At 40.4% G+C, this 21,214-nt stretch overlaps 1 protein-coding gene across 7 annotated transcripts in view; it reads right to left on the reverse strand.

Annotated features, from left to right (window-relative positions):
- Positions 1-21,214, reverse strand: part of tmem94 (transmembrane protein 94) — a 33,996-nt gene that overhangs the window by 11,538 nt on the left and 1,244 nt on the right. For 5 of the 7 annotated variants that reach the window (XR_008387552.1, XM_053640390.1, XM_053640391.1 and 2 more), the window contains exons 2-15: positions 19,748-20,034; positions 11,582-11,701; positions 11,369-11,496; positions 10,375-10,511; positions 10,032-10,240; positions 9,700-9,851; positions 9,271-9,373; positions 9,081-9,167; positions 8,849-8,965; positions 7,161-7,217; positions 2,558-2,662; positions 1,920-2,093; positions 1,527-1,745; positions 90-402 (exon numbers count right to left, since the gene is read on the reverse strand). Coding sequence is in view for 6 of the 7 variants with exons in the window: in XM_053640390.1 (XP_053496365.1) it covers positions 90-402; positions 1,527-1,745; positions 1,920-2,093; positions 2,558-2,662; positions 7,161-7,217; positions 8,849-8,965; positions 9,081-9,167; positions 9,271-9,373; positions 9,700-9,851; positions 10,032-10,240; positions 10,375-10,511; positions 11,369-11,496; positions 11,582-11,701; positions 19,748-19,771 (1,945 nt within the window). In the remaining variant the exon portion in view is untranslated. The remainder of the gene's footprint in view (positions 1-89; positions 403-1,526; positions 1,746-1,919; positions 2,094-2,557; positions 2,663-7,160; positions 7,218-8,848; positions 8,966-9,080; positions 9,168-9,270; positions 9,374-9,699; positions 9,852-10,031; positions 10,241-10,374; positions 10,512-11,368; positions 11,497-11,581; positions 11,702-19,747; positions 20,035-21,214) is intronic. The other 2 variants (XM_053640392.1, XM_053640393.1) reach the window with 2 other exon arrangements.

Consider the following 21,214-nt stretch of genomic DNA (forward strand, 5'->3'; position numbering starts at 1 on the left):
AGCATACAGCATGTGCTGTGCTAGAATTGATTTCCTCAAGCTGTAACAGTGCTGTAATTCTTAAAACGTGCACGCTAACATGTTTTCACCTATGAGGCGAGACAGCTCGCAGAGGCCCCAGGGAACGTGCACAGGGAGCACAGCACCATGACTCTCCTGCAGTGCCAAGTTGGAGAGGTGGTCCGAGAAGCGGCATAGCAGCTGCGTGACCCGAGCGTTGCACAGGTTCAGCATGATGTTTAGTCCCAACGGCTTCAGAGAGGACAAGTGGCCCTGCCAGCCCGAGTCGTCAAACTGAATACTGACAGGGTTCTGCTGGTCCTGGGACAGACTCAGCATCTCCAGATGATAGTCGCAAACAAAGTCCTCCGCCTCACACAGATCATCACCAACGATACACAGCTGGTGATCCACACAAACGTGTACAGACAAAGAAATGTAAGCAAAATGTACAGTAGGGGATAAAAGTCTACAGCTATCAATTCTACAGCTTTTATTGCGTTAGTCGTATTAATGAACAATAAACAAAGAAACACTAAAATTGAAAAATATCACCTGACAAAACTGTATTACTCTCTCGGGACTTTTGGATTCTACTGTAGATACCCAAAGTGCAAGAATTTATGACTCTGGAACCCAGTTACAGTCATTGAGACACACAAGAGATAAGCCTCGCTACTCCAGAGTGCAGTGCTAAATAAAACAGCCTGTGAGGTAAAATTATTAACACACCTCTGCTCATAAATTTACATACCCCAGGAAGAATCTGCAAAATGTTAATCATTTAAAAAGCTAAAAAAATAAGACCCAGGGGGTGTAAACTTTTGAACAGGATGATTGGTGTAAACTGTTTTGTTTAAAGACCTTATTTCTTTTTCATTTAGTACCGCACCTCAGAAGCTAAATAAGATATTTACATGTTTCCCAGAAGACAAAATAATAACAATTTACACCAATCATCCTGTTCAAAAGTTTACACCCCCCCCCGGATCTTAATGTATCGTATTGCCTTCTTGAGCATCAGTGAATGTTTGCACCTTTTGCAATAGTTGTGTACGAGTCCCTCTGTTGTCCTCAGTGTGAAAAGATGGATCTCAATATTATATAGCCACTGTTGGAAAGGGGTCAGAAGATGCTGGAAAAGCAAAGAATGTGCAGGAAGTGGAGGATTTTTCTGAGGAACAGTGGGCAGTTTAACTGCTCAGGACAAACAAGAGACTCATGAACAACTCTCACAAAACATACAAACAGTTGTTGATCATCCCGGTAATGACACACGGTATTAAGAACCAAGCGTATGTAAACTTTTGAACTGTGTAAATTCAGTTAGTATTGTGTCTTGTGGACAATATGTAAACATCTGTGATGTGAAATAGCTGATTCAGGACAGACTAATAAAAAACAAAATGCAATTTTACAGATCCCTGTTATTTATTAAAAAAAATAAATAAATAAAAAGTTGAACATTTTGCAGATTCTGCAAGGGGTATGCAAATTTATGAGCACAACTGTAAATGTAATAATACCTGAGCGCTGGACTCCTCTCCGCCCTCAGTGTCATGACTGAAGCTGACATTGGAACCCGACGGGTGTTTGGAGCGTGTGTTCTGAGGACCTCGACGTGTACGGTGCATGTCGCAGGAGCGGCCCGTATCATGCAACACCTCACTGGACTCCTGCTCGTTAACTAGATGTAGGACAGGTTCACGGGCGTGTACGTTGAGGAGAGCCTCACCTTCCTGAGCCTACAGACAAGACAGTCCACAGGCCAGAAAATGAAATCAGCTGGAACCAACACAACCAGCATGGCCAATTTTTTTTTTTTTTTTTTTTGAAAGTACATGGAGATTTTTGACCCCATATACTTGCTTACTAAATAACAAAAAATCTCACTACACTATATATGTCTACCCAATTACCTCAGCTCTGTCGTCCTCTCCGTCTGTACGACTGAAAGAGTTAACAGACAGGTCGTCTCGGAGATCCTCCTGGCTGTCGTGAGGCGGTTCAACGCGGCCGCTGAAGAATAGCACCGTCTCTGGACTAGGGTTGGGCCAGGACAGAACACCCTGCTTATCCACACAGCATAGTACCTGCGATGGCAACACACACAGACATGCGTTACTCTGCACTTAACGAACCGCAGTTTTTAACCGAGAAGATTCCGTGCTAGACTGAAATGCAATCACGAGTGTGAAAAATACACAACCTTTCCTGTTTTTCCATTAGTGACATATAGAAAAAACACACCACACTGAAAAGCAAACCTTCAATCGCTTTTTTTTTTTTAAATCATGGAATAAAAACACACATTTAAATGCAATGTATGCCGCTTGAATTGCATTTTGCTCTGCTACAAAATTTTCTTTGTAGGTTCAGACTTTGTAATTTTGGATTTTTAAGTAAAAAAAAATATATATATATTATATATATATATATATATATTAAAGTTCCTGACTACACATGTGGAATTAAGCAAAACAAACAAATAAACAAAAACAAACAAACAAATAAAAATGATTCTCTATAATATTGAGTGAGAGTCGGAGGCACTCACTGTGACTGATCCCAGGTTGCGTAGCAGGCTCGAGGTATAACACAGTGTCTGAGATTCTCCTTTCAGAACACCGACCAAATGTCTCCACACACAGCGCAGCATCTCCTACACACACACACACACACACACACACACACACACACACACACACACACACACACACACACAGTTTTGGATTGGTTAATAAAAGTCTGCAGGAGAAAATCTAAAACTGGAGGTTTATATCCAAAAGCCCCATCTGCTTCTTAAAGATTCAGTCGAAAGTCTCACTCACTTATACTCATTCACTCACTCACTCTTCCCTTATTTAAAGAGTTGCATGTACCTAGAAATTTCTTTCAGGACAAAGCTGATGCAGAAGAGCCGATTAGGCTTGTGTGAGATTGTGTGAAGCGGCCCTACTCAACCATACGCTGACACAATATTCACACTGAAATGGATTTTTATACTAAATGTGCAAATTTGATAATGTCACCTTTTAATGATTAACTGCTGTATCAAGTATGTACCAAGCAGAAAAAAACCTTTATTTTTTATTACTATTATTTTTTAAATCACCTGCTGTGTAGAGAAACCAAATCAACACCACTATCTGTTGAAGCTGAAAAATGTCATGAATGGAAAACAGAAGAAAGGTGGCAAAACCTCCCTCTGTGTTTGTGTGTGTTTGTGGGAGGGTAATATTCTTAATCACACCCCCCCTCCTCCCTCCCTCCTGTAGTGTGTTTAAATCCCAAATGGTGAAAAAGCCAGTTTTCCTTTCCCTGGGCTAAGATCAGTCTAGTTTCACTGCATGCACGTTTTGTTTAAAGCTTGCCACCTTACAGCTCCAGGGTCTCCAGTTTGATCCTCAGCTCAGGTTACTGTTTCGCATGCTCTCCCTGTGTCTGTGTGGGCTTCCTCCGGTTTCCTCCCAGAGACATGCTGGGAGGTGGACAGTCTGTGTGAAATGACCCCTAGGTGTGAATAAGTGTGCGAATGTGTGCACTGTGCCCAGGGAAGGACTGGTGTCTCGCGTCTGACCACGATGAAGCAGTTACTGAAAGATGAATGACTGAATGACTGTTTAATTGATTGTAAAAGTGCCTATAAGTTACTGACTACTGACTGCTTAATGCCATACAACATGGCCACTCAAAACTCAAAGTTTTTAGAGCTTTTAGATGATTCAATGGGGATTTTTATTTGTAAAGAAAACTTGACAGAAGCCTAGAGTGGAGTTCACAAGGTGAGCAGCAGCTTCACCAAACCAAGTTCTTGAATGTAAAAGCATGACAGTTTTTAAACAACTTAAAACACTGAATTTTACATACAACCCCAATTCCAGAGAAGTTGGGACAGTATGGAAAATGCTAATAAAAACAAAGAGGAGTGATTTGTAAATGTACTTTGACTTGTATTTTAACAAAAAATGTATAAAGACAAGGTATTTGGCCTAATCAACTGCATAGTTTTTTTTGAAGATAAACGATTGAAATCGATGTATGCAGCACGTTCCAAAAAAGTTGGGACAGGGGCAATTTAGGACTAATAGCGATGTGACAAGTTGAAATAAGAAGGTGATGTGAAACAGGTGAGGCAATCGTCTAATCATAGTATATAAGGAGCCTCCAAAAAAGGCCTAGTCCTTCAAGAGCAAGGACGGGTAGAGGATCAGCAATCTGCCAACAGATACGTCCGCGAATAATCCAACACTTTGAGAAGAATATCATCCAAAGACAAATCGGTAGGATTTTGGGCATTTTACCTTCTACAGTGCACAATATAATTAAAAGATTCAAGGAATTCGGTCAAATCTCAGTGCGTAAAGGGCAAGGCCAAAAACCACTTCTGAATGCGCATGATCTCTGATCCCTCAGACGTCACTGTCTTAAAAACCGTCACGAGTCTGTAAAGGATATCCTGACATGGGTTCGGGAAGACTTTGGTAAAGCTTTGTCAGTCAACAACATTTGCCGCTGCATCCACAGATGCAAGTTAAGGCTTTACTATGCAAAGCAGAAGACATACATCAACACTGTCCAGAAGCACCGCCGACTTCTCTGGGCTCGGTCTCATCTGAGATGGACAGTAGCACAGTGGAATTGTGTTTTGTGGTCTGATGAATCAACGTTTCAAATTGTGTTTGGACAAAACAGCCATCATGTTCTCCGGGCCAAAGAGGAAAAGGACCATCCAAGCTGTTATCAGCGTCAGGTCCAAAAGCCAGCATGTGTCATGGTATGGGGCGTGTCAGTGCCCATGGCATGGGTAACTTGCACATCTCTGAGGGCACCATTAATGCAGAAAGATATGTACACAGTTTGGAGCAACATATGCTGCCATCCAGAGCAGGACAACATCAAACCAGCGCATGATTGCATAAGCAGAGAGTGCGGGTGCTAGCATGGCCTCCCTGCAGTCCTGACCTGTCCCCGATCGAGAATGTGTAGCACATTATGAAGCGCAAAATAAGGCAGCGAAGCCCCTGTACAGTTGCACAGCTGAAGAAATGCATAATGGATGAATGGGGGAAAATTCTGCTTGCTAAATTTAACCAACTGGTGTCTTCAGCACCCGAATGCTTAATAAGTGTTATTAAAAGAACAGGTGATGTTACACAGTGGTAAACAGTCGACTGTCCCAAGTTTTTTGGAGTGTGTTGCAGTCATCAGATTTGAAACGAGTGTATATTTTCAAAAATAAATTCAATTCACAAACTAAAACATCAAATAATGTCTTTTCAGTATAGTACAGGGTAAACTGAATTTTCAAATGACTCTCTTTTTTTTTTTTTTTTTTTGCATTTTCCATACTGTCCCAACTTTTTCAGAATTGGGTTGTACAAAAATACTCATATAGCATACCTAATCGATGTATACGTAAGACTTCTGTCCACAGCACTTGCGTGTTTCATGCAAAGTGAACAACTGCAGACATGAAAGAATGAACTGAAGATCCGAAACAAAATGCTACTGCAAGTATATAAGCAAGTTCATCTATCTATTCATGCATCTATACCATCACCAGAACCTTTCGGATTGACAAAGCTTCATGCGAAGTATCACATGAATTTACATCAACTCAAGGTAATGTGATGACAGAGAACTCATTCCCATGCTGTCATCTCAGGAAGTACAGCCAGTACTGAGAGCAGTACAAAAACATGCAGAGTGTGCATGTGACTGGTGCAGGACCTGCATGAGCACCAAAGCTACAAGCTAAAATAAATCGACAAAACACACCTTATAAAACTTTAGCTCTTAGTATGGCAAGATCAGTTGAGCAAGATGGAAAGATAAACATTACACAAGCGTAAAGGAACAAGAGAACAAAACAGCAACAAATGCCAGTATAAAATTACCATATTTTCCAGACAACAGGTCGTTCCAAAACTTAAGACAAACCCCGTAACATTCAATCTGCTTGGAGGAACAAAGTGAATACACAGTATGTCGCTTCTCTGTACATGGAGTACTAATGAACAGGCATTTTTATTTTGCATGATGTTTTGCTTTACTACTGGTGTAGTGCAGTTTATTTTTTGTCATGTTAGTGCTGCCATAGTGCAGTGCTATATTGTTTCCTGAGCTGAGGCCTTCAACGGAAATCACTTTAGAGGTAGCTTTGGTCTGAAAGATCACTGTTGACGACAGCTTGACATCTAGTTTTCTTGGGTAGATTTTGTAATTGGATCGATCAGTACATTTACATGGACAACAATAATCCAACATTAACCAGATTAAGACGATACTCTGATTAAGAAACTACCATGTAAACAGCAATTTCTGATTAACTTAACCCGACTAAAGTAAACACAAATGGAATTAAGACATGTGGAGTATTCCTGTTTTAGTCGCATTATTGACACACATTACAGACATGTAAACACTTTAATCACACTATTAACGTCGTGTGGGAGCTTTCACCGCATTGTGCGACAGGACACGTACACACACGGCAGTGCTCAACCGTTTGACGGTAAACAAGAGAGCGCAGCTGCGTCCAAAACCACGTACTTACCTACTGTATAGTTGGTGAAATACATGTGAAATACATGTGAAATACATACTTTGGCTACTATATAGTAGGTAAGTACGCGGTTTGGGACGCAGCCCACGGCTTCAAGCAGTCGTATATTTGCGCGTATAGTATGACAAATAAATCACTGCACTTGAAGCTTTCGTGAAATCAAAAATAAAAACCCCCAAAACTGTATACGGTACAATAACTTAGGCGAACAGCCCACAATGAAGTGTGCCGTTAATCTATCTATGTTCTATAACATGTAAAACGGGAACATGAAAGGAACATTCTAAAAGCGACTCATGTAAACACCTTAATCACAATATTGTCTTATTCAGAATAAGGTCAATAATTAGATCATTGTTGTCCATGTAAATGTAGTCAGTGTTTCCCCTACTTCTAATCAAGTCAAAGCACCTAGTTAGGGGCCAGGTGACTTATAGTCCAGAAAATATGGTAACCCAATATTTCTGTGTAAATACATAAGCAATGGCTGAGTAAAAATAATATATGATGCTGGTGGTGGTGGTGATGGTGGGTTTATCCAGAGTGGGGCAACGAAAGGAGAAGGGAAAAATGAGGAATACAGAGGATGTACCTGGGAGGACATCACTTCCGTGTAGCTGCTTAGAGTGTCCTCAGAGAACTTAGCCAGCTGGGACGAGAGAAGAGGTGGATTAAATCCTGTCTGGAGGCGCCAGCGTCTCTAGTCGCTCACCTTTGCTCTCAAGGAACACACTAAGCCTTCCTAGTGCTCACCTAAGCTGAACTCATCAACTCACATCTAGCGTGGTTAATATACATGCCGCATACATCGTATAGAGGGGCTGTGTTAAAGAGGAGCTGGAACGAGAGCTTTAAGAGGAGAAAGTGTTAAAGCCGCTGTCAACTTACTTTCATAATCAGCTTCTTATTATTAGCTGTGGTTTCTGTGGCCAAGCCTCTGCTGACTGTTAGAAAAAGAACAACGCTGCAGAGAGATTTTTTATTTTCGTTTTTCCCCCCAACTGCTGTTTCTGTGTGCCTGGTTTAACCTAGGCAGGACTACTCTGTGGGTAGGGGATGTCATGTACAAATGAGATTTAGCAATATGCTGGTCATTCTTCACCACAGATACAGGAAGTGAAGTTCCTTTTTTTATTTTTTTTAACCACTCAATATTTTTCCCCTCATGAGCAAAACTATATGAAGCTAGTATTTTTACGTATAATTTTTTTTGCACAGTAGATTACAGGTGATATTCTTTTTTTTTCAATAAAGTGAGAGAGTCATGTGACTACAAAGAACATCTTCAACAGCTGCCCATGATGTATCTGTTTGTAAAAGGCAGGCCTGGAACAGCCCATGCTGTTAAGTTTAAGAACAGCAAACTTCCTTTTACATCTAAAGCCATAACTGTGCCCTAACCGCACTGTTGCAATATGATGCTATGTTGATTGGTGTAGCTAGAAGCAACACCCTTAAAATTAGGCACAAAATACAGTGATTTGATTATTTGACTCATGTCTATAAAAACATGGGTTTTGTGGAAGCTCTGTGTTTCCTGCCCACTTTTAAGCACCGGGACTCCTGCCGGGTTGTTTATGTTACTGGGGAGATGCCACTGTCAATCATTATCATACACTTTATGGCAAAAGTTTGTGGACACCTGACAATTACACCGATATGTGCTTGTTGAAAATCCCATTCCAGATTTAGTCTCCGTTTTTTCTGTTATAATAACCTCCACTCTTCTGGGAAGGCTTTCCGTTAGGTTTCGGAAAACATCTGGGGATTTGTGTTCATTCAGCTAGAAATACGTGAATGAGCGCGGACAGGCACTGATGTCAGGTGAGGAAGCCTGGGATGCAGCTGGCGTTTCAGCTCATCCCAGAGATATTCATGCGGTTGAGGTCTCGAGTTTTAGCAAACCATGTCTTCATGGACCTCACTTTGTGCACAGGGACACCATCATGCTGGAACAGGTTTGGGCCCCTTAGTTCCAGTGAAGGGAAATCTTCATGCTGCAACGGCATTCAATGCAATTGTGTGCATCCTACTTTGTGGCAAAAGTTTGGCGAAGAACCATATATGGGTGTGATATTCAGGTGTCAACATACTTTTGGCCATATAGTGTGGCAGATATATCTCCCACAGCCACACAGCTGTATATAAATGTACGCTTCTTAAGTGACAGTATCATGTCTACGTTCTTTGTATCACAGAGAATGTTGTAGCCATGCTGACAGAGGCTTTAAGGTGTTCAAATCAAGGCGTTAGTGAATTACAGCTATGACGTGAGCTCACCAGGCCTGTTGGAGAGTTGCGGCTGAATTCTGCTAATACTCGTGCCTCTCCATAAGCGATGACCAGGACCCACATGATAGGAAACAGCAGAGGTAGAATGGGCAGCACTCCCATCATCTACGTACCATGTGAAGAGAGAACAACAATCATCAACACACCAACACACACTACCATAATGAAGAAGCCTAGTGCTTTAATCTCATCTAGGACTACCTGAGAACAGGAGGTTTACCTGCAGCTGAAAAAAGTTGAATTGCCCTGGTGTTAGACCTGGAGTGCCACAAAAATAGCGGATTGTGTTCACAGTAAAAAATGCCACCTAGAAAAAAACAAATAAACAAACAAACAAAAAAAGGCAGTGATTTGTAAAAGTATATATATGAAAAGTGTAGAATGGATTTCAAGAAGATTCTTTGACATACCAGGACAGCAGGGCAGGCAAACTTCGCTATAAGGGACTGCACCGTGAAGCGTTCATTATCGAGAGCTGTGACTGGTCGAGAGAGAGCGAGATCAAGACTGTTCCTGTTGGTGGGGGGGGGAGGAGTTGGTTAAGTCAGACCACAAAAATGATATAGTCTCATGGTACAATGCTCACTGTATGCCGTGTGACTACATACAGTACATCTCTTCAAGAGCAAGATCTAGAGCTAGCTTTCAGTGTGCATCTACCCTTAACAATATTACCCCATGGCAATCATACCAAATACCCCCCCCCCCACCACAAAAAAAAACATTCCTGAAATACAAATGCATTTTATTAAAATGCGCCAACATTTATCAGAGATCATGAATACAATACAAAGCCATATTTTAGTTTGCTGTAATTTTTGTTTGCTGTTGGGAATTACCTGATATTGTCAAGAATGGGTGTGCGCACCACCCTGAAGAGGCGGTGCTGCTGGGGGCTGTGGAGCCCCTTTCTATTATTTCCTCGAGGGGAGGGAGGAGGGGAGAATGGAGGAAACAGATCTCCGGGCTCCAGCACAATGTGTTCATCATCCTAGTAACAGGCATGTCAAGGTGAGACAGGCAGGGAAGGTCATACAACAAACATGTCTCCTGGGTGGTGCATAGTGCTATATCTCAATAACAAATCAGCTAACACACACACACACACACACACACACACACACACAAACAAACTTAAACCACAGGAAATTAGACACTAACACAAAATCACCTTAATGCCTCTAAGAGAGACGAATGCTTCCTGGCCTGGCCTGAGAGCAATGACATCACCTTCCACCAACAGACTGACAGGTAGGTTAACCAACTGCTCGTCACGGTACGTCCAGTGCAGAGACCAGGACAGAGAGGAAGGTGTGTACAAGTCAGGGTATCGAGAAGAGGCCCATCTGATTGGCTGTCCTCCACTCCCTTCCAAGTGAGCTAATAAGATTTTGTAGAAAATAATGTCAAAAAGTCAGTTCAGTAAAAGTTTCCGGGTTATTCAGTAGAACCTATCGATGGTCGTATAACAGAAACAAAATAGGACATTACTGATAGTTTACATTAGCCCTCACCATTCAGATCTGAAATGATGGACTTCAGTCGCCGCAACATCTCGCTCTTCTTCAGTCTCTGCTGACGTCCAATAAGGACGAGGTTGAGCAGTAGCAGGAGAAAGAGCGCTCCTGCATTCACCAATTCAATGCCTTCACTGATCAGATAGAGGACGGTCAGTTGTATATACACAAGCAATCGTGTATCGAATCGGATTTGTTCTTTTAAAGAATATTTCGCTTTTTAAGTCAAGTGTGTCAAAATCAACCGCTTGCTCCCACTGTAGAATCCTAAAGCACACGCAGTCCTTAACTCCACAATGCAATTTAAAATGTCCACATGGGCACAATTAAGTGCATTTTAGCTGCGGAGGAGATATTCATTCAATCAACACACTGATATAAAATACATGCTTAAAAAAATCGAAAATAAAAAAAGAAACAGCCCTAAAATCATTTCACCAACTAAATCTAACTGACCACACTATGACACTACAAAGTGGCTTATTAATAATAGTAGCTTTACTTAGAAATATTATAATATATTATAATATTAGACTTGTTTTTGGCAAAAAGTAAAAAAAAAAAAAGTATTAAAATACAGAAATAATCACAAAAATATGTTGATATAATATTTAAACTGCAGTAGCAGAATAGCTTCCCAGTTCAATATCTGTAGAACACACATCATTATTTCTTGAACATTTTAAAAGTACAATATAAATGTTGAGGCCTTCTGATTTTTAACATACGCAATATATTCTTGTCGGATGTTTCTAACATCTGTTTAAGCAGTCAGTTATCCAGAAGTTACTATACTGCTATTATACACAAGTAAAACCTGTTTGTTCACAGTTGACCTGATGTAAGATTTCCGCCATAAACTGGGTGCCCATATTTATGGTCCATATTTACCCCTTTTATGGTCCAAATAGTTCACTTCCTTGTGTTTGTTATAGTAATTTACAACATCCAGGAGCAGGTGGATTTGAGACACACCCTCAGCCTAACTCACCTGCCCTTTGGCTGCTTGCCATGGCAACACAGCAATCCCAAGACTACGAGCAACATGAAAGCAGCTCCAGGCCAATGGAAGCAGGAGTGACGGTCATTATGGTGGAGGAAACTCTTCGCCCACAGCTCCTGCATGAATCAAATACAGCTGAAACCGTCGTACACATATGGTATACGTAATGACGCAAAATATAGTAGACTTGGAGTGAATTACCTGGATGGTGGATCTACGCTGGCTGGGCTTCTGATGCTGCTCCAGGAGGCTGGAGAGCTGATCCCGGAGTGTTCCTAAAGCCTGGGCTGTAGTCAGACCCAACACAGTCACTCCTTCCTCCTTAAATAAAGGGCCATAATAATACATCACTGCAAGTACTTCATCATAACACGAATCCCCTATTGGACTGCCTCGCTGCGTCGCAGTCGTGTCGTATTTAAAAACTTAAGAAGCATTTATTTGTCAGATATGCGTTACAGTACAGAGAAATGCTTTTCATCGCGTATGCCAGTAGCAGTTACGCTGCAAAAAAAAATATCTTAGCAAGTGGAAATACCTTGAATATAGTATTTCTTGTTAGAAGTTTACAATAAGCCAAATATATATGATTATTAAACCTATTTCGAGCCACCTGTACTCATTTAAAGCTTGAAATAGTCTTCTTCTATTGGCAGATCATTTTGCTCATTTTAAGCATTTACCTCTAGAAAGAAGCGAAATGATCTGCCAATAGAATAAGAAAACTACAAGCGTGAAATGAGCAATAACGCTCAGAAATAGGTTTAACAATCTTATGATAGGTTCATTGTACTTGTATAATAAGAAATACTAGGTAAATTTCATATTTACTATATTCAAGATATTTTCACTTGCTAAGATGACTTTTCCCAGTCGAGAGCACCGGGTCAGCCATGATGCAATGCCCCTGAAGCAGAGAGGGTGAAGGGTCTTAATAAAGGGCCCAAATGTGGCAGCTAGCAGTGCTGGGGTTTGAACCCCCGACCTTCTGATCAGTAACCCAGAGACTTTAACCAGTCCATACAGGATTTCACAGAGGGTTTTTTTGCGATTGTTATGGCCAAAAATGCTTGATTTTGCTGCTGTTTTGTTTCTTCAAAATTTCTCCACAAGCCTCCTGCGAAAGACTTGCGGAGATTTTTTGTAGAAAACTACTTGGATTGGCAAAATTGCAATTTGCATGAAATTGTCTTTCGCAGTGATGTTCGTTGGTAATTGAGAACTTGTAGCTGTACTCATGTCCGACGCATGCTCGTTGTGAAGACGTCACATGACACGTCTTGGCCCAAATCTACAGTAATTGGAGCAAGCTCCTCAGAATATTGCGGAGATTACTTGCTTTTGCGTTAAATCCTGGAGGAACTGCTTAACCACTGAGCCACCACTGCCCATTTTTAATGCAGCAAGCGTATGTATAATTATTCACACGTATAAAGAAAAAAAAAACTTGCTGTATCCTAAATATAGACCATCATTTTCATGATGTATAATATGTACAATTATAGCTTAATTACCAAAGTGGAGTCATCTCAAAATATATATTCAGAATTCTTATTCAATAATTCAAAAAGTATTTAACAAGGAAAAGAACAGAGGAAAAAATTGAAACCAAACCGTAATAAACAGCAATGGAATATTGTCTAGCTATATATGATATATTATGTCTTCATGTTTTAGATATACTTTGGTGCTTTAAGAAAGTAGCACATGGGTTGAGTACATGTACCATCTGCGAAACAGCACTTCCTCTAGCTGGATGAACTGAGAACTTTCTCTTTTTGGGAAGTTACTCCATACAGAGACTTCCATAATTGTGTGTGAGCGTTTAAACTCTCGTTAAAGCTTTATTTTTTCATGTGGGTAGTGGATTTTAAAACTCTTTAGTCAGACCTTTCTCTATTGATTAAAAATTGACAACAAAAATAAAACATGGGCGAATGCAGGCAGGATTTTGATGCATGGAAGAAAAATCGAACACATCTGCTATGAAGAGTGCACGCCGGCTGCTTTTGCAATTCAATGCTACAAGACGATATGCAATGTAGAATTTTACATGCATTGAATTTCGATGCACATCTCAGGAAGTGCACATCTTTTGATGGATGTTTCATGGTCTGAGCAAGGCAAAAAAACAAACAAAAAAAACAAACAAACTCTTTTCACTGCCTGAAAAGGCCAAAATCAGGAGAGTGTGTTCCCAGAGTATCTTTTTGCACCCCTTTGTAATCTCACTCCCACTTGTGTATTAGCCATGCTCACACTGGAGCCATGCATGGAGCAACCGTCTATAAATAAACCCAACAGTTTCCCACAGCAGCTGGAGAGAGATACTGAGTTAAATCCCCCACACTGAGGGAGCATGTGCAAACATCTGCAGGTTTGTCGCCTGTCTAGGCTTCTTACACATTCACTCACTCTCTTTTGTTGACTCTCTCATATACAAAGAATAATGAACAATTTCACATAATTGGACATATCACTATAAATAAAATGTAAAAAAAAACAAAAAACAAAAAAAACTAGAAGCACTCAAGATAGAATGCGTCCTCGTATTCGAACGGCAAGGAGGTAAAGACACTCGAGGTGAACAACAAGCACAGCTTTTCTACAGTATGCTGGCACTTCTAACACACAGCCTACTCACATAATCCTTCCAGAACCGAGCTGCATCTTTCAGGATCATGGCCAAGTGCGTGTGTGAAGCTGTTAAGCTGACGCGACAGTGTGTGTGGAGTGTGTGCGGGTAGGTCAGGACAAAGTGTTGAACAAAGCGGGGGCTGCTGGATAATGTATGCTGCTGTTTCAGCATCCAGACTGTGAGGTCCAGACACCACCTCTCTGCCCCTGAGCGCTGAGCCGCTCCGCTAACGAGCAGAATACCAAAACTTAGTCACTTTTCAGAGGATAATATTCATTAGAGGTTGACCAACAGTGGATTTTGCAGATAGCGAGAACCGATTAATAAACCGATGGTTATTACAAATGATACTGAATGAAAACATAATACTCAAAGTAAAATATTTCTGAACTTTATTGCAAAAATAAAAACAGTACTGATTGTACCATGAAAATTTACTGTCCTTTTTAAAATGAAATAGATATATAAATATTAGAGATGCACCGATGTATCGGCCGATAAAGGCAATTTTTCACGCTATCAGCCATCGGCCAATAGTTTAGAAACATCCAATGATGAGGGTCGATTATAAGAGGGTGGGAAAACACATCAGTTTTGTGCTGTGCGTAAAGATGATGTCTCTTGTGTGGAATGATGATAAAACTGCAGTTTGTAAGCTCTGTAATCTCTGCACCGCTAAAATTTTATACCGGTTGCTGCAGTAGTGAAGCGGGCGTTTCGGCAATATAAAAAGGTTTATATTACATATTACAAGTTTGATGTCTGTGATGAAGTAGAAATGCTTTTGTTTGTGGTGAGTGAATGTGAAGCCTAACAGGAGTTTTGTTTTTTTGTTTTTTACAATTCAATCACTTTATTCTGTTAATATGAATTAATAACATTCAATAAGTTAAGAAATCTTACTTTACTCTTCAGAATTTAGTTCATGTGTTAATGTTAATGGGAGTAATGTGTTTTCTGTTTATGAGACCAGTTACTGTGAAACAACTTGTTGAAATGGAGAGAATAAAGTTTTTATTTGCATTTCTAACAGAATTGTGGAATTAATTATTCTTAATTTAAAAGACTTTAAAAGAAGGCATAAAAGGTAAAACTATCGGTATCGGCCGATATCACTCTGAATAATCGGTTATCGGTATCAGCTGAGAAATTGAATAACGGTGCATCTCTAATAAATATTCATATATATTGACTATTAATAAATATTAAATAAAATGAAAGATGTACGTCCAAACCGAACCAAAGAGTAACACTCCAAACAACAAATAAAAATAGAGATACCCAAAATGAATCAAAACCACTTCAAATAACGCAACAAAATTGATGTTATTTTTTCACCTCTAGAGGTCGCTCTCGTACTGTATAATGACAGCTGACCCAATTAATTGGTGCCGATTAATAAGCAAAACCGATTAATCCGTCCTGTAGTATTCATCTAGTGTGCAGTGTTAATCTATATAAAATAAAAAACCACTTATGGCTGAAAAAAAAGATCATATAGAATAATTTCATAAAGTTTGGACATCTTCCACATAGATCATGCAGTGCTGAGAGGTGTTTAGGGTGAATAGAGGGATGCACAGACTGCAAAAAAGAAAGGCTCGGGCCATTAAATAGATGCCCTTACCCCTCCGCATAGCAAACATTCATCCGTTTCAGCAAATGAAGCACTTTGCTGTCTCAGCGGCGGCGCTGTGGGCTGGAAAATAAACGTGGGACAGACAGCATCCTCAGTGACCCAGACACAGCTCCAACAAGCAACATGCTGGACCTCTCCTTTACTGCTATGCCTTCCCACAGCTCAGAAATCAATCAGTACGCAATAGACTAACAAGCTGAGGATTTGCACAACTGACACCAAGTTTCAAAAGCACACTGTAAAAAAATTACACACGGCCTCTAAGCAGATTGCACTCCAAGGTAGGTGTAAGAACAAGCTCATTGCCCAAAAAAGGCTTAATTATCATACGGCTAATTCATCTCCGTGTCAGCAACATGTGGATAATACCACCTAAAGTGTCATTCAAACAATTATAGAATGGAAGGGGAAGTGCGAGATCAAGCGCCACCCCTGAACAAAGGGGTACGTGATTGTAATTATTAAATCATTCAGAAAGACATCTGATGGAAACACATTTACCAAATAAATTCCTCGATGCGCATCAAAAAAGTCATGTGACTTTGCCTCAACAAATCATATGATTGGCTAACTGGCTCAGAAAAGTAAAAACAGTGCAACGGCCACAGAACTGGTGCGCAGTGGGTCGCAAAACTGGACTAAACAGCGGACCAAACTCACTGCACAGCATCTCAAATAATTTTTGTCACTCTGAAATGCCCGAGACATTTCTGTCATGGAAATGTTTTGGTATATTTACCTCCCAGAACTGTCTCAGGCGTCAGGCATCCGACTCCGATCACAAGATAATATGAGGTTTGTGATAACGTTTCAGCTGCACGTTCTGAAGCGCAAGTCATTTGTTATATTGGAAAAAAAAAAACCCCAGTGACTTCCCCGGATGCAACAACTTCCTAACAGTACTAATACTCAATACTCAAGTTTCCTCGCTCCTCTGTCCTCCAGCCCGTGACCCGGAAACCGATCGAAGTCTCTAACTGCACCCTGAGGAGGTGAGGAACGAGGGGTGAGGAAGCTTCCAGACGAGCTAGAAGCGAGGATACACAGGTGTATCCCATGCCGAAGTGTTTCTTGTCGAAAAACCTGACACACGTACAAATTCCCCTCCTCCTCTACATCTGCCACAATCTCAAACCAAAAGTCCTTTCATGATATGATGGAATTTTGTGTGAAATATAATTAACTAATAAGATGCATACAATGAGTATTGTAATGAATTGAACCTTGCGTGTCTGGACATGCAAAGCTGCACAGAAGACGAGCTAAATTATGTATCGTACATTAATTCATTGTGGAAGAACCCAGACATTTGACATACATTTAGCTTTATTAAGAATGTTGTTATTAACCAAACTCCAACATCATAATGGGCAGATCCCTGAAGCGCAGCCAGGTAATCCAGCTGAGCACGGCCATCGTTAAGTGACGAGGATATTCCATTCGACTCGCTTCGATTCCTCTCTCCTCGCATCTCATCCTTGCATCCTTCCCTCGCGTCCTATTGGGGTGGAGCTAAGACGCAAGGACAGGAAACAAGGATGCACAAATAAGAAATGAGAAGCACCCTCTGTGCCAGTTTCCCTGGAAGCGATGATTTGGTTCTCTTCAACACATGGGATAGAAACGGTGCTTTATTCGCAAATGTTTTAATGCGATATTCCAATTTTAAAAGTTAAATTCGCAACTTGCATGGAAACATAGCTAGTAATGTGAGCACTTAAAAAGTGATCACTTCAGTTGTTGTCCTTGATTTACATTCAGAACGAGACTTCATTGACGTTACTGGCGGGAAATACCGCTTTGAAGGACAGTTTAAAATGTCTGAGCTGATATTGCTCGAGATTCACTTGAACCCGAAGTGCTTCATATACTTCGTCACTGCTACACTGCAATAAAGTTATTCTTCCTCGTGATCTTCGATGTCCGCATCATTTTTAATCCTCCAAGATTCAAATTAGTGATGAGATTCTCTTTCCGACACACTGATGAGAAATACAGGCGGAACTGAGCAAGTGCCAAAGGGAACATCTTCATACTCAGAAAAACTGATTCTAGTTGTATTTATTTTCAAAATGTAGATAATTGAAAGTGACTAGAGAAAGAGACAAAATTTTTCAGCAGATATTGAGATATCTGAAATATTGGTACTTTTGGAACTTTCATTTTAAACCGTTACTAATAAATATGTTGAATAATAAGTTGTTTAATGTTCAGGGTTGGGAGGGTTACTTGATGACTAAAAATGTATTCCGGTACGGTTACAAATTACATCATAAACAAAATGTAATCAGTAACGTAATCCAAGTATCACGATATGAAAGTAATGTAATCTGATTATTTTTGGATTACTTCAAGGTCATATATGTAAATAAAGTCAAGAGAAAAGCAATATGATAAAAACATGTTCAATGTTTGGATTTGTTTTAATAAAATAAGTAAGTAAATAAGTAAGTAAGTAAATAAATAAATAAATAAATAAAAGATCACTGTCCCTGATGCGGGTAACATTACATCATAAAAGTTAGAGTGACCATATTCTGGTTTTCCAAAAACAGGACACCTGTTTTTTTTTTTTGGAGGGGGGGGGGGGGGTGTCTTAACAGCTTTCAAAACAGTGTTATTATGAATGCAGACTTTAATACACTGAAAAAGACACACTATTAGCATCACATAAATATATAAATATAAATAAAATTGGTTTCACTCTGCCCATGTTTCACATTTCTTTCTTTCTTTCTTTTGAATGTTCATGGAATAAAATAAAATATTAGCTGCCACGAGTGAACCTTCAGCCATCATTGACACATTTTAATGGCCGTGTAATACGAAGCAATGTGATAACATGAAATAAAAAATGACCTTATATGGGCATGGACATTGTTTCGACTCTGGACTCAGGACGGCTTCATTTGCTGCTATTGTCAAGCAACTGTTTGAAGCCGTACACAACAGCTCTTCACCTTCACTGTCATATATCAAGGAAATGCTGGACTTCAGTTCCCATCAGCCACTGAACTGCCATACATGTCACATGACCACCTGCACCTGCTTCACATTTGTTAATGAGCACACTTGTATATATAGCCATTGTCTGCACTGTTTCTCTGTCTTTCATTTGTATTAGACTTCCGTCTTCCATGTTCCTGTGTTTTTGTTCCATGCCACAGTGTTTTGCCTAGTTGTCGTTGTGTCTTTGTTTTGGTTGTTTGTTTGTTTAAATAAAACCTGTTAGAAAATCTGCGATTGCTTCCGAACCTCTACCTTGAGTCGAGACATTCACACGTTCGCTGAGAGTAGGCTAATGGTCGAGAGGCAGGAATTTGGCCAATAGTTGCTGCAAGACTTTTAGAATCGACCAATTGTTGTGCGCGAAGGCGAGAATTACAGAGAGGGGTTAAAGCAACGCAAATATGCACATACATGATACAGTATAGACCATACGCATATCATAATGAAACTAAACCCGAATCCTGGACATTTTCCCAAATTTAAGTATCCCAGCTGGATACTTTTTTAAAGTCCGAAAAAGAGGACGTAATGTCACCCTAACAAAAGCATTTATTAATTGTGCCTTTGCTGTCATGTTTCCCCCAAAACATAGTCCTAAAAACTAATCTATAAATATTCACAACAGAGAATATATAACCATGTAAAAATCAGATTTCTCCAGTTCGCAGGAGAATAATTCAGATTATTTTTAAATCCGGACTTTCTCTTATCAACAAATCAACAAGCAGCAAACAAGGATCATGTGGAGAAGTCGGATGTTTACAGCTCAGTTGAGGATTGTATACAGAAAGCAGAAGTGGTGCTGGGAAAAGCTCGCTAGACAAAACCGTAAAATCGGGCAGCATAGCAAATGTGTAGTGGTGCATCACAGTTAGGGCTCGGGATTACTGATCAGAAAGTTGTGAGCTGAAACGCAGCACAGCCAAGCTGTCAGTGTTGGCCCTCTGAGCAAGCCCTGAAGCATAAACTGTTCAGCTCAATTGCGAGTTGCTTTGAATAAAAGCAAATAAATGAATGAATGAATAAATGCACATCTATCACGTGCCCTCATCCCCAGAGTGAAGACGGCGCAGGAACTCACCTGCATCTTATCGTGCAGCTCCATGGTGACCCGTGCTCTCTCACCATGCTCCGTGAGGAGACGCGGCGCTGGTCGTCAGGGCCGAGTCCCGTCCTGCTGCAGGTAAACACGTCCGCCGGCCCCCAAACGCTAATCCTAACAGTACTGCCAGTGTGAGAAGAGAAACAGCAACCTCGCTCTGAGAGACAGCGTGCATGCAGTGAGCGTCAACCGCCGCCACTGGTTCCCCTTCCGCTACACTGCTTTCTAACGAGCCAGAATTATTCTCATGGGCCGAGACCACTAATCTGTGAGGGTGGGGGGAAAAAACAACAACAAAAGAATGACGTCAACTTGTGCAAGTAAACGTAGTCCAGGGAACCAAATCTAGCTCATATATAATCTTTAACAAGGGAAAGGTTTAGATGTTATGAAATGTTACAGATGCAAGGTTGTGAATTATGCCAGAGATCTTCAAGAAACAAAACAATTCCACATCCACTTAATAGTACAGTAAGAAGGCACAGATCCCCCCCCCCATTTTATAACATGTTACCAATATGAGAGGTCTGAATGTTAGCAAACACGTTATACAGACACCTTCAGGGAAGCGAAGACAATTCTCAGCAAACTTCTACAGCAAAATATCAGAGGCATGAAGAAGGCAGGCGTTAAAACAAGCTGTGTCCTGTGTGATCTACATCACGACTATCCCGGGCACCCAGGACAGGCTATGGACAAGTAGGTTGAGTATGTTTACTTAAGCGTTAGATAGCACGTGTTTGAGAAAATGGTTACCTGCTTCATTTCTCCCATCCACTGACGAGAGAAAGAAAACGAATAATAATCCTACTGACATGTTTATGTTTAAATGTTGCTTCAAGGTGGAGCAGCACATGCCTGCGCTACTCACCGCCTGCTGCACTACACACACGAGGACTTCCACTTGATTGATGGGTTAGTTAATGAATTTATGATTTGTGACTTATGTAAAGGCTTTTCACTAGTTTCACTAGTGTTACTGAACTGAACTCGATTCTATGTCCCAAAAATGTATTCTCTGGTCATTTCTGCTAACATCTACATAAGTACTTTTCAGCAAAGAGGAATAATTGAAATAATTGAAACGCAGCGGTTAAGACATTGGACTTCTCAACAGAATGTTTTTCTCTAGCAACAGTTTTAACTCCGGTATACAATATACTATAGTATTTACTATAACACTACAGTATTTCTTTGCATGTTTCTTTACAAGACTTTTGCACAGAACTGTACAATACAATAATATGTAGCAGTATTACTCAGCACCAGCTTAGCTTCCATGTACAAAGTGTGAGCTATCACCAGGTTAACTACTGTCTGGAAATCTAGAGTTTCTTTTAAATGCATACCAACTATCATATCATATCATATCATAATCAGCTTGACAGAGGTAGAATGAATGCATGAACACAGGCAAGAGCAAGAAGTGTGAGCTGCATGCCTGTA

This window comes from Ictalurus furcatus, chromosome 13 (assembly GCF_023375685.1).
Source record: "Ictalurus furcatus strain D&B chromosome 13, Billie_1.0, whole genome shotgun sequence".
NCBI lineage: Eukaryota > Metazoa > Chordata > Actinopteri > Siluriformes > Ictaluridae > Ictalurus > Ictalurus furcatus.